Source organism: Diabrotica undecimpunctata, chromosome 10, assembly GCF_040954645.1.
Source record: "Diabrotica undecimpunctata isolate CICGRU chromosome 10, icDiaUnde3, whole genome shotgun sequence".
In the NCBI taxonomy this organism is placed as follows: Eukaryota; Metazoa; Arthropoda; class Insecta; order Coleoptera; family Chrysomelidae; genus Diabrotica; species Diabrotica undecimpunctata.
In genome coordinates, this window is record NC_092812.1 from 48,171,943 (window position 1) to 48,186,296 (window position 14,354).

General features: G+C 33.0%; 1 protein-coding gene across 1 annotated transcript in view; it reads right to left on the bottom strand.

The window, feature by feature from the left end:
* Window positions 1-13,672, bottom strand: part of Oatp74D (Organic anion transporting polypeptide 74D) — a 39,097-nt gene extending 25,425 nt beyond the window's left edge. The window contains exons 1-2 of the mRNA XM_072546283.1: window positions 13,502-13,672; window positions 2,295-3,144 (exon numbers count right to left, since the gene is read on the bottom strand). Of these exons, the coding sequence (XP_072402384.1) occupies window positions 2,295-3,045 (751 nt within the window). The 5' untranslated portion in view covers window positions 3,046-3,144; window positions 13,502-13,672. The remainder of the gene's footprint in view (window positions 1-2,294; window positions 3,145-13,501) is intronic.
* Between the last annotated feature and the right edge of the window lie 682 nt (window positions 13,673-14,354).

The window sequence follows — 14,354 nt, forward strand, 5'->3', positions numbered from 1 at the left end:
AAAAATCAACATAAAGTGCCAAACGAAATAATAGAAAATGTGTTAGGCTATACGACGACAATTATAAATAAAAAAAACAATCACCGAGAAATGTTAAGATATAAAGATATAAAATAAATAAATAAATGATCACAACAATTTCTAGTAAACTAGTGAACCATGTTCATGAAATATCTATTGACTATTTTGTCAATGAATACATAGGGTGACGGAAAATTTTGGATTCAGAGGATTATTATATCTGTATAAGGCAAAACCATGAACGCATACCACTTTGGGATTATATTCTGATAACTTTATTACTAGTGAACCAGGTAAACGGTGATATATTTTAAAACATCTTTACATATCACATTTTACATAAATAAAACTGATAATAAATGATTACTTAGAAGTAAACTTTTCTGGGTAGGTATAAGTGATTAGTTTCACGTTCATAAATAAACAAAATTTAAAACCCATTATATCGTAACATGTATTAACAATAACACGAGCGGTTCTAATTTATATAAACTATTTATTTAAAATTTACAGTATTTACGATATTCTCTTATTAACTAACTCGCTTACAAGAGCGCTGCATTTATATAACGAATACAATATTCTAGTGGAGTAGTCCATCTCTATTCTCGCTTGTATGAACGTCTCGATCAGTGATACAACGGTGATACTGTGTTCGTAGTTCTCTGGTGATACATCATGAAGGTTCTCGAACACGCATCATCGTTCTGGCGTTCTCGCAAGAGATGCAACCGTTATATACGTTGGAGTACGTCGAAATTAGCTTTTACGTTACAATATCTAAATTAGTTAATACTTTCTAAAGACTCCTTAGAAATTTATTTAATGTAAGAAGACACAAGTTTCTTTTTGTATTTTTGTGCGAAGGACTTAGTTGTATTGCTTGTTTGTTTGCTATAATGTTTCGTGTTGGTATTTTGATATTTGATAACTAGAGCATAATCTTTCAAGCCTATAACATGAAATTGTAGTTTTGAATTTTGATAACAAATTAAATAGGCATTTGATGAGACATTTGAAATATTCTTAAAAAACTCTAAACTTAAAATTTCACATTACAGACAATCTAAAAGATTTAAAACTGCTCTTTTTCAATTACACTAGTGTTTTTCAAAACTACCCTTCTTCCGCTACAAATTACACTCAAAACCATCTTCTAGGAGGTATTTCCCGTGACGGAAGATCGTTTGTGATGTAGAAGTTTAAATTCTGCGTTTTTTAGTCATATTTCAAATGCCTTATATTTGTTGCCACAACTTAAAATTCAAATTCCATGTTATAGGTTTTGAAGATTCGTTTCTAAAAATCGAAATTTCACTATGACCGTTCAATTATAGTAATAAATTTTATTGATCTCATGAGAAGTCTAAATTTTTTACTGTTGACTTGATACACATTTTATTTCACATTGATTTCGCGCGCGCAACTGACATTCAAAATCGCCGATCGCTTCAAGCGTTGCTTCTGAGAGAACAGTTCATTCTAAAGAAAAAGTGTTAATTAACAGTTTTGTTCAAAATCATCTCAGCTACATTTTTTTCTACGGCCTACAGGTTTTTGGTAAGTCGATTTTTTTGAGTTTTTTCACCTCTACGAGGGGAGTTTTAGGGGAAAGCCCGGGGGTAAAAGTAGTAAACTTTTTTCATCTTTTTGGGGTCCCAAAATTGATATTCTCGATAAAATTCAGCTTGTTCGTATGATTTTTAGGGATCAAATCTCTGACGACTGGACTATTCAAGTGGAATTAAATTTTAAAGCAACTGATCAGGCCCACTGATCATCGCTTTATTCCAAACTGGCCTTTTAACTATATATAAAAAGATATCTAGCTCGTAAATTTTGATCCAGACATACGGAGATAAGGTCTTGTGGCTTGGTGATTCTCCTACATAGGCATGATTATTTTATAATATCACTATTTATCAATTAAAAATAATGCGAATATCAAATTATTAGTTGGAAGAGTGTTCATCGATCTGTTTATCTTGTTTGCAAGCGAAAGGAAATCTGTAAGAACATCGACAAAATGTTTAAATTTGCGATTAGATTTGTGTGAACCCGAACAATATACTAAATGAGCTCATTACTTTTTAAAAATAATTATAAATAGTACAGAAAGTCAAATATTTGTAAAATACACCCGTAACCTGTGTAAATTGGTCAAAACTCGAATTCAACAATCCTCGGAGTCCAGATTTTTTTGACCCTATGTATTTTGATGAACACAATTCACTAATTTAGGCAAATGAATGATATACATCAAGATAACTTACCAAAATATAATGGCGACTCTTTGCTAGCTACATTATCGTCAATGTAAGGTATCCCCAAGGTATATACTGCTGTCTGGCCCATACCCACGCCCAATAAACTAATAAAGAATATCGCTAACACAATATTTGTCACTGATGGTGCTAAGCGATATCCGGAGGTAATAACTTCTTCATAACAGTCTTCTGGATTATCTTTTGTAAAATTATCTACTCTACTAATATTTGAAAGCTCTAGGAATGGTGTGGATTTTGCCTTGCATATGTTGGGATCTTTTACGATACCTGTCAGTTCGTTAGCATTTATAAGATGCCTACCGTAAATAAAATGTGGTAAGGAACATGTGAATGAGGAAACTGCAAATAAAACCATACCCCATGCAATCCATTTTGGTCTGTGACCCTGTCCTCCGTAGTAAGTTAACAGCAACGACGATCCTATTTGCCCGATTTCTGTGGCACTCATTATAATACCCGTTATTTTTGACTGGATTTGAAATAGTTTTTCTATTGTTGTTATGGCACTCACGAAGTAAGTGTGATACATCCCTTGAAGCACCCAAGTTATACAAAAAACCACTAGGAATGACTGTTTCGAGGCAAATTTTTGTAGCCAGTTTGGGGCACATGGGCCTAAGCCGCATATCATCTCGTTGTCCTGATTTCTATATGTGCTATTAGATTCTTGTGTCAGACCAGTTTGTTCTTCAGGTATTTCGTCTGTTACATCGATGTGACTGATTGGTTTCTCCATTATTATCGAAATTTTATAAAATATTTATTTTAATCGATAATCTTCTTTTATTAGCTTATTAGACTTTGAGGTAAATGCGTTTTAAGGTGTGAAGATTATCTGAAAATAACACTTTTAATGTATATAGATAATAAAACGTACTTATAAATACAATAGATAGGTAATACTTGATAAAAAGAAAATATATATATATATATACATATCTATATATATATATATATATATATATATATATATATATATATATATATATATATATTAATATTATTATAAAAATTAATATTAAACTCACCAGTCTTCCGGGTTGAACCGCGTCGATATCCATTTTGCCGAGCTTTCGACATCCTCTCTGATGTCTTCTTCAGGGCTTCCGAGGTCTCAGTCTCCCGAGTCCCCAGACACTACTACACTCACTAGTCACTTCTAGTTCACTCACTAGTTCACTACGTAGTGAACTAGTGAGTGAACTAGAAGTGACTAGTGAGTGTAGTAGTGTCTGGGGACTCGGGAGACTGAGACCTCGGAAGCCCTGAAGAAGACATCAGAGAGGATGTCGAAAGCTCGGCAAAATGGATATCGACGCGGTTCAACCCGGAAGACTGGTGAGTTTAATATTAATTTTTATAATAATATTAATCTTAGCTCTAAGTTTAATTGTACTAACCGCGGAAATCTTTCCGAACATATATATATATATATATATATATATATATATATATATATATATATATATATATATATATATATATACAGTAGACTCCCTCTATAACGAGAACTGAAATGACAGACTAATTACCTCGTTATAAGCCGATCTCGTTATATCAGACAATAATAACACTGTGCATACATATGAATCTGTAGTTTTATAAACCATTAACTTCCTATAGTGAAGCCATTCGGAGCAATATAAGATGCTAATAAATATTGTTTGAATGGCGTTTTTGAAAAAAAGTTATTTACTTTTATTGTCAATGAAATATATTAAAACATAAAAGAGTTGTTTACTTTTATTATCAATGATATACGTTAAAACAAAAAATCTGTACTTATATTTTTTTCCAACTACATAATGTATAAAGCGTATTCTCAAGGATATCATAAACTATTGCTTCTGCAATTTTAAGAACTCTGTTACCAAAAACGTAAAAAACACGTTTTTGGATCTTATTTTCTCTCGTTATAACCAAATTTGCCTCGCTATAGACGGTTATAGTTCAATAGAAATTTCACGGGACATCTAATGTATCTCGTTATAAGCGAAACCTCGTAATAACCGTGTTCGTTATAGAGGGAGTATACTGTATATATATATATATATATATATATATATATATATATATATATATATATACATATATATGTGATAATTACTGAGTTCTCGGGAAGAACCGCGTTGAGAATTTAAAGTTCGACGTTTCGGCACCCATTTTGGATCCATTTTCAAGAAGGATACGGTTTCGTTCGAGTTCGGGGTCTCAATCTGCCTACTCCCCTCACTCGTGACGTCACTCGACACTGAGGAGTAGGCAGATTGAGTATCTTTCTCAATATAAACATATCATGTTTAATAAATTATTTGGTTTGTAATTAGTGATGGGTATAGTAGTCAACACTACGGTGAAATGTATGTATTATATACCTTGTGCCGAAGAAACAAGTGTATCAATGATGTTAATAGATATAAAATAAATTAAAAGTTAATCTTGTTCTCACAAAAGGAGAATAACACATCCGTGTAGTTGTTAGTATATCACAATTATATCTTATTGTCTTTTTACATTATTGATGTTAGTGGTATAAACATATGTCCAAGAAAGGTTAGAATTTACACTTTTTCTTTCTCAAAATTCAAATTTTGACAAAATAGTCTGATTGAACAATATAGATTATAAAAGATATATAATGTAATCATGTACAAACCATGTTTTTCAACCACATGGTTATAATAAAATAACTTTAAATATTGAATAACGGCCTTGTTTGCCACTTTTCCTCTAATTGGGAGATGCGTTTGGTTTGTTTTTAAAAATATGTGTATGTCCATGTCAATTTTATTATACACTAAGAGATAGTGTCGACATTAAGGTAAGATTAAAATAACATCTTTAATTATGATATTGTAAAGAATGTTTTTCCATTACAGCAAGTTCTGATGAACCCCAAAATTATGTGGCGAAAGCTTGACTTTTAATAAAAGACACTCACTTAGAAGCACCCGTTTTTTATTGCTTCCTTAGTATTGTGTCGTTCCCGGTTACCTCCAGTCGTCTATATATATATATATATATATATATATATATATATATATATATATATATATATATATAAATATTTATATGCTACGCTCAAACTACGAATTCGGAAATTCGGAAAATCTGAAATTTTTACTTACTTCGTGATGTGGACAACGTGAATTACCCACGTCGCGGAGTGAGCATTTTATTCGGACATTGGCCAAAGCGAAATACCCATAACGTGTTGTGGGCAAACAAAATTACTCAATTGCTAAAATAAACAAGTTCACCGGATATTGAGCAAAACCATAATACCCATAACCCGACGTGAGTAATCTATTTTACCCACGTCGGGTTTTGGGTATTTCTAGTTTGCGCAAACGCAGAAATCCGTTTCTCACGGTTCAGACGTGCAGGTCGAGACATGTCACCCCCACTATCCTCACTGTTAGCAACGAATAGGACTACTGTATATTTTCATTGAAGTTAGTGCACTGTCATTATACATAAGCAGTTAAGTTTTTCTTTGTTCTATGCGTAAGTGTTGTGTGTTGACTTATTTTAAATGCTGTTGTGTTTTGCGATTTTGTTTGAAATGAAGGAATCATTTTCATTTTACACGAAATTCGAATACCTGATGCACAAGGGACTGGTACGAAACTAACAACATTACCTTTGTACCGAAAGCAGACAATCCCCCAAACTACCTCAGGCTCGTCCAATTAAAGAGTTCTGGGCAATATTAAGTCGGAAAGTCTATAATAACGGATGGGAAGCACAAAATCAGGAACAGTTAAGACGCCGCATATATACAAAAATTAGAGAAATTGACGCCGAGGTCGTCCAAAGGATGATGCAACGTGTCAGGGGAATTATTAGGCAAATCGAAAATAATGGTCCCTTGTCTGTCATTTGAATTTTGATTTATAATAAGGATAGTTAAGTTAAATTGTTGAATAATTTAATAAAAATATAAGATTATTGTGGTCAGAGTTATATGCTTTTGAAATTTTTCCCAAAACTTTAGGACCATACGTTACTAGGAAGGTAATAGAAATATATTTGTATTTCTGCGAACCTTGGACACTTAAGAAAAAGTCAAAAAGTAAAAGGAGAGTTGTTAAACCCATCATTATGACAGCATTAAATTCACGCTGCTAGGTAAGATATCATAACATTTCTCTAAAATTTAAATAACTGCAAGATAAAATGTCACATTTTAATGAGAAGCGGTTAAAGTTCAAATCAGAATTTAATTTTTGCATACCTGATACCTGTTGTGTATCTATATCAATCTAAGAAATAAATTACCATGAGCCGATTTATGTATTTTTCTTGTATTTTATGTGGATCTAATTTATATGCAATTAGAGCCTAACGGCGAATACAAGTTTATCCTTAAGTATCAAGATCATCTCACCAAGTTTGTTGTTCTGCGTCCATTGAAAACTAAAACTGCTGAAGAAGTATCCGCCATCCTTTTGGATATATTGCTTATTTGGTTCTCCATACATACTTCACAGTGACAATGGACGGGAATTTTGTAACCGGGTAAGTGGTAAAAATAAATTACTGTAGTAAAAATTTAAATAGTCACTGATTGTAGCCGGTATATGAAACAGGTCATGATAATTTCCAGTCTTTTGATTTTCCAAGAGCCAAGTCACCTCACACTCCGAGCCGCTTCAATATGAGCCTCTGTAAAGAGTGTTAAAATTAATAAAAATTTAGTTTTTTTTTTGTAAATAAGTAATGGTACGGTTTTTCAGGCCGAACGGACCAAATGTCTCAGGATGGGCAAATAGTCTCAGGATCATTCAGAATACTAAGAACAACAGTTATCACAGTGGGATCAAGAGAACCCCTTATGAGGCAATGTTTGGTTCACCGCAGAAAAATGGATTATTAGATTTCTCTTTGACACACGACGTCGTAAAAAAAAACTACTGAGGAAGACCTAGAATAGTTCTCTAAGCCTGAAAGAAGTTTTAATGAAGAAGATAACGAAGAAATAAATGCTGTGGATGTAGATGCTTCAGAGATTTTGACAAAGACTGTAGAAAACAATAAACACGTAGAAAAAGAAACTGTGTCCTGTGATAACTTAACACTCTGTGATATTGATTGTGACAAAGCAAACAGCTGTTTTGGATGTGGTCAACACATCCATGATGAAGTTTCAAATAACGTTTCAAATAAGATTTAGACTTACATTTGGGCACTCTTTGCTCAAGAAAATCTGCCATAGATACAATACGAGAAAACTGTGTAACTGTATTAAAAAGTCAGGCAGCCAAAATGGTAAAGCTTACTGAAAAAAAAACACCCCCAGTTTCAGTCGGCGATAAATTCCTATACCCTTGGTACAAAGCATGGAGTTCTCGACAAACAGTTTTCTAGAAACCAGTTCCAGGTAGCTCCTAAAAAATTTATTAATAACATCGATGTACCTGATGAACAGCTCAATGTCCGTATAGAAGCAATGATGTCATCCGGGTCCAAACAAGGTTTCATCAGATGTGGATGCAAGAAGAACTGTTCGGGCAAATCTTACAAATGTGTAAAATCAAACATAAAATGCAGTTCTAAATGTCAAGGTAGCACTTCTTGTGCTAACAAATAAAGTGAATATTTTCTGAAAAGTACTGTAATAAACATTGAAAATGGTACACGTATGAAAAAGACTATGAAAGAATAATTTTTTTCTATTTCCAATAACAAGATACTTACTGTACTACTAACAGTTTTTTACTGTTTTTTTTATTAAATGATTTGAAATTGATTTTAATTTACTTGTTATTATGGAATTAGTGTAATGTACCGTTGTGTTTGGAGGCTTTTGGGCGTTTGCGCAAATTACAAATACCCACAACCCGACTTCGGTAAAATAGATTACCCACGTCGACTTATGGGTATTATGGTTTTGCTCAATCTCCGGTGAACGTGTTTATTTCGGCAATTTAGTAATTTCGTTTACTCATAACGCGTTCTGGGTATTTCGCTAAAATGCTCACTCCGCGACGTAGGTAATTCACGGTGTCCACAGCGCGAAGTGAGTAAAAATTTCGGACATTGTTCGAATTCGGAGTTTGAGAGTAACATACATATTTATTACTGATTATTACACATTAACTAAAAACATTGGGACAATGGGACATTTTTGGTAAGTAAGTAAATATTTATGTAGGTATGTATAAATTAAACATTTTCAATATGAATTTTTTTTATTAAATTTATTTTATAATTTCATTATCTTTTAAACAAAATGTCACCGAAACGATTATCGACTTCGGAGACTGATAAAAAGAGATTCCGAAAATAAGTCACGCTAGGAATTAAACTAGAAATATTACGTCGTATAGAAGCTGGAGAGAAAATTGTTGAAATTTGCAAGGCAATGGTACTTGCGAAATCTACCATTCAAACTATTTGCGATAAAAAAGAAGACATTAACAAGAGATTAACACGCAAAAGAAACTGGATTACGGAAAAGGTGGGATTATAAGGATTGAAGACAATAACAAACGGAGAATGCCAATGAGTCAAATGACTATCCAGGAAAAGCTTTAAGTATTTTCGAAAATTTAAAGAATGGAGATACCGATGAATCTGCTGAAAATGTCACATTCCAAGCAATCCGAGGATGGTTTGAAAATTTAAAAATAGATTTAATTTGCATAATTTGAACATGAAAGGTGAAGCAGCTAACCCGATGTGGCCGCATTTAAGGAATATCCCAACATTTTAAAGGGAATTATTGAAAGAGGTGGTTATAAACCTGAACAAGTGTTTAACGTAGACGAAACAGGGCTTTATTAGAAGCGAATGCTTGATCGCACGTACATTTCAAAAACCGAAAATCTGCCACTATATAATTATAAGGTGTCTAACGAACGATTAACTTTGCTACTTGGTGCAAATGCCGTGGATGATTTTAATATTTTTGTCTGAAAATCCAAGGCCTCTTAAAGGACTAAATAAAAATCAATTACCCTATGGAGATCCAATAAGAACGCTTGGATGACTAAGGCTACTTTTGAGGTTTGGTTCAAAAATCACTTTTGTGAAAAATATTTGAGAGACAAAAACTTAAACAACAAAGCTTTGCTAATTTTGGATAGTTCACCAGGGCATCCTATTAATTTATCCGAACTATCTGAAGATGTCATAATTGAGTACGTTCGGAAAAATACAACAGCTTTGATCCAACCAATGGATCAGGATGCAATAGCCACTTTTAAGGCATATTGCCTAGGTCGAACTTTCCGAGAATTTATATGGAAACCCGATTGTAATGCAAGGATGCTGTTGACAACGTCAGTGAATCATGGACGGAACTAAAATTAACAAAAATGAACCATGTTTGGAAAAAAATATGGCCAGAATGTGTCAAAAGTACTGATGCAAAAGTTAATTTCCTTCCTGAAATTAGGAAACATTTTGGATCTGGCACATGATTTCAGCTTTGAAGGTTTGAACGAACATGATGTGCTTGATCTACTGAAGCTGATAGAGAACTCATTCATATGAGGAATTCATTCAGTTGCAAGCAAAACCAGCATTCGATGAAGAGACAGAGCCCATTGTATCCAAACAGATAACATCAATACTCCTCAAGAACCTCAAAAAATCATACGAACAAGCTGAACTTTGCAGAGAACATTAAGTTTGGGACCACAAAAAGATGAAAAAAAGTTAACCACTTTTACCGCTGAGCTTTCCCCTAAAACTCCCTTAAATTAAAAACTTAATGAGCATTTATTGATGAAAAACATGACTAGTTGTTAAAGTACCCAACTTTTTTATTATCCAACACAAGCAAATGAATCAAAAAAGAAAATGTTAAGAAAGCCTAAGGCTATAATTGAGTTTTAATTTCAATATTTTATATAGGCTAGAATATTTTACAGGGTGTTCCGAAGTTTAAGGAAAAAACACAGTATGATTGTTACACCCGGTATAAAATGACACTGACCTGTCTAGCAACAATATTATTACATCGATATTCTTAAATAATATAACTATAACATACTAAAAAAATCACTCAAATCGGACAACAGATTTAGGAAATTCGAGACATCTAACATGACCCATTGTTAAGGTGTTCCGTTAATTTTGCCCGTGAGTGTATATATATACATATGTATATTAAACCTAGAGCTAAGATTAATACTATTACATGAATTAAGATTAAACTCGAACAGTCCTCCGGGTTGAACCGCGTCGATTATAATTGCGCCGAGCTTTCGACATCCTCTTCGATGTGTTCTTCAGGTCTTCCGAGGTCTGTCTCCCGAGCCCTCAGATATTACTATACTGATCACTAGTCAATGCATTACTGGTGCTGGGAATAGAGCACGGATCATTTATACCGTTGATGGGGACGTGGCTTGGTTGGAGGTTGGCTTGGGAACCAGCGAGGGGATTGGTGCGAGGATTGGCGCGGGCATTGTCGTGAACATTTTTGACAGTAGGATTTTGATTGACGGGTGCAGCGGACAGTATTTTCTTTATGAGAGATCTTCAAGCCGAAGGTAACCGTATGCCTTCATCTCTTTTATTGACACAATTTGGCGTTTTTTCAATTTCTATTACTTCTCGGATAATTATTGGTATATAGAAGTGGATGGGGCTATGGTAGTGGAATTTTCAAAATCAATTTTGTGGCCAATGGGCATATGCCATATGACCTACCCAAAATTTACAAACCCGATATTCCTCTACGTCCCATTGTCAGTACATACAACTGCATTACACAATCTTTGGCCAAGTACCTCTACAACCACTCGCCGAAAATGATTCATCCATAAAAAATTCTTTTCATTTCATCGAACTTCTTAAACAATACCCTATCTCACCGTCAGACATTCTAGTAAGTTTCGATATCGTTTTACTCTTTACAAACATTCCTATAGACGTAACTCTAAACATTCTGAAAACTAAATACAGTATCCAGCAAGACCACTTATCTCTCATTAAACATTGTATGTCCAACACTTGTTTCATCTAAAAAAATTAATTCTATAGACAAATAAATGGTGCCCCAATGGGCTCCCCACTATCTCCAGTAACTGCCAATATCTATGGAAGACTTCGAGACTGGAGCACTATCTATCTCAATGCTCAAACCCACTGCATATTATTTGGGGTTCCATAATTGACATTCCCAGCAAAATTCGGCTTGTTCGAATGATTTTTAGAGGTCAAATCTCTGACGACTGGACGCTGAGTTGAAATATGTGGCGGTGAAACATGACGCTGTCTTGAATGTGACACTTCCGGTTATACCGGAAGTAGACGTCAACTATGTTATTTTAAATAGAACTTAACATTTTTTTATTTTATATTCGAATTCTACATGAAATTTTAGATAAAATTTGCAGACAATGTCCTATACCAGCAATGAAGTATTTTCGAGATATATCGATTTTTTTCAAAATAAAAAAAAAATCCTGGTTCACATTGAATAACAATATCTCTAGTAATAACGAAGTTAGTGACGTGAAATTATAACCAATAAACAACAAGCGCTTGCCCGTTAACTCCACGTGTCCAACTCGTTGAAATTTCATACAGGATGTTTTATACTTAGCCGCCAACAAGCACAATTTAAATAATGTAAGTTACTTACTTTAAATAGAACACGTTCATATTTGATTACATTTACCGCTGAATTTTTTTAAGCCAATTCGTTTGGTGTTGGTATTCCCTATACCTAAATCCAGCCACGTTTGAGACATTTCATTATCTAAGTTAAAACATAACAGCACTTAATTATTTCAATATTAGTAAAGGGTAGGCATAACTGTATTCAGTACCATAAAAATTTGTTTTCAGACTTCTGTTACTGTACTGACTTCTGACCCTGTATTTGTTTTTCTGTGATTACAGCGCTACCTATCATGAGTGGAAAAATTTTTTCGATAAAACTTGTTTACTTTTTCATGTAAAATCCGAATCTGCAATAAAAAATGGGGTTTTCTATTTAAGATTTCAAAGTTGCACACCGCTTCACCCCCAGGGGGTAAAGATGGAGGGTCGTGTTTGATATTATTCGATAGATTTTTAAAAAATAATGCACACATGTTTTTTGGTTTTTCCTTAAGAACTGCATTTCTCGAGATATTAGACCGTTTCCATGATTTTCCTAGAGTATTAGATAAATAGTTTTTCGATTATAGCGCCATCTATCAACAATTCGACAAAAATGTTACAAATAAAAGTTACTTATTTTTTCATAAGGACTCAAAATCTGTGATAAAAAATGGGGGTTCCCATTTAAGATGTTAAAGTTGACCCCCGCCCCACCCACTGGAGGTGGGGCTAGGGGTCGTGTTTGGTATCATTCGATAGATTTTTAAAAATATTGAACACGTTTTTTATGTTTTTCTATTCGATGTTTACATATGTGATCGCCTAGACCTTTTTCTTCAAGAGTGTCCATCCATATTTCCCTATTACTGCCAGATCTTATCCTATATCATATACTTTCTTTCTAGATTCTCTAGTAAAATACTTTGATCCTCAAGTCTTAAATCTTCTCTAGTAAAATTAAAGTTCTTTAATAAGGTTTAATGTGTCCTCTAATTTTTATAAATTAAGATATATTTTGGGTAAGATTCCTATATGTTTTGAATTCTATCTTGTGGTCTTTTTAATTTTCAGTTTTTACTGTTCCTTTTGTTCTTAACTAAGGGGTTTTTTTCTTGTTTATGTCAGTGTGCATCTTTATCTTTTTATTTCATTACACATCTTTGCTCTGTTAATAGTGTACTTGAACTTCATTAATATATTTTCTACTCTGCTTTTCGTATGTAGATGTCACTCTTACGGGTTTATTGCATTTTTGTTTATTTCTATTTTAGATCACACAAGTCAAAACATTTATCTGGACATCGTATAGAATTCTTTAATAATTATTTGTGATTGAGAATTAAATATAACCATCCAAGTATTTAAATACATACTTACTTACTTCATAAAAAAATATAAAAACTAAGAAAAAAATAGTAAACATTTAATTAGTGTTTTCTGAACTGTAGACAAAATTTTAAATATATATACTTCTTAATTTTTACCGAAGTTCTAAGTAGGGAAAGTAAATTAAGGGATAAAAGTAATTAAACTTCATAAAATTATCGGTATTATTGAATAATATTTGACAAAAAATACGTGCTGTTTAAATAGGCATAAATATAAGAATTTTAATCTCATCAATTTACCTGTAATCGAGGAAGACGTAGGATATTTGTCCTAAATTAAAAAATAAAACACCGGTAATTTAATAAATGCAAATTGTAAACATTTCACTGACACCAAATCACATACCAGACATACACATTTCTTCACATGTAAACAAATATCGAGTTGTGTAGTATGTGCCTGAAGTCCTGAAGTTAGCAACATATTTATTGACGAACTTAACGCATGCTTGTAGACGTCAAGACCACAAGAGAAAAGGAATTTAATAATAGGTCATTCACTTCTACTCATTTTTCTTATTCACATATATATTATATGTTGTATTCGTATTTACTGAAGGTTGGTGAATTCTTATCTTAAAAACTATTCTTTTGGATTCATATTTATTTATTCTAGTCGATTCCCGTAAATTTTTTATCCTTAATATTTCTTTCGTTTGGCTATCTATAAATTAATCAATGAATTTAACTTTTACTATTATAATATAATGCATAGCTTGTAGCAGTAAACTTAGTATTGTCACGTGTTGTTAAGATTTAGTAGAATTTCTACTTTATTTCTCAATGAAACACTTTTCTTACTTAACAACCTGTTCAATTAGTTATTCTTAGTTCTGTCTACAATCCATACTCTTACCACAGAATTCCTCAAGAACGGTGCGGATTTATCTCAGGAAGAGGCACAAGTGGCTGGTAATTAAAAAAAACATACAAAAGGAATATATGAATGGACAGCTAGCAATAGTCAACCTAAAATATAATAGTATAACGTCACTGCATCGTTACAGAGGATAAAGAACACTACAGGAGGTGTGTAGGTATTCTTAAGTTGGGGTAGTGTTTTTCAATATTACCAAAGAATATAGACGCTTAG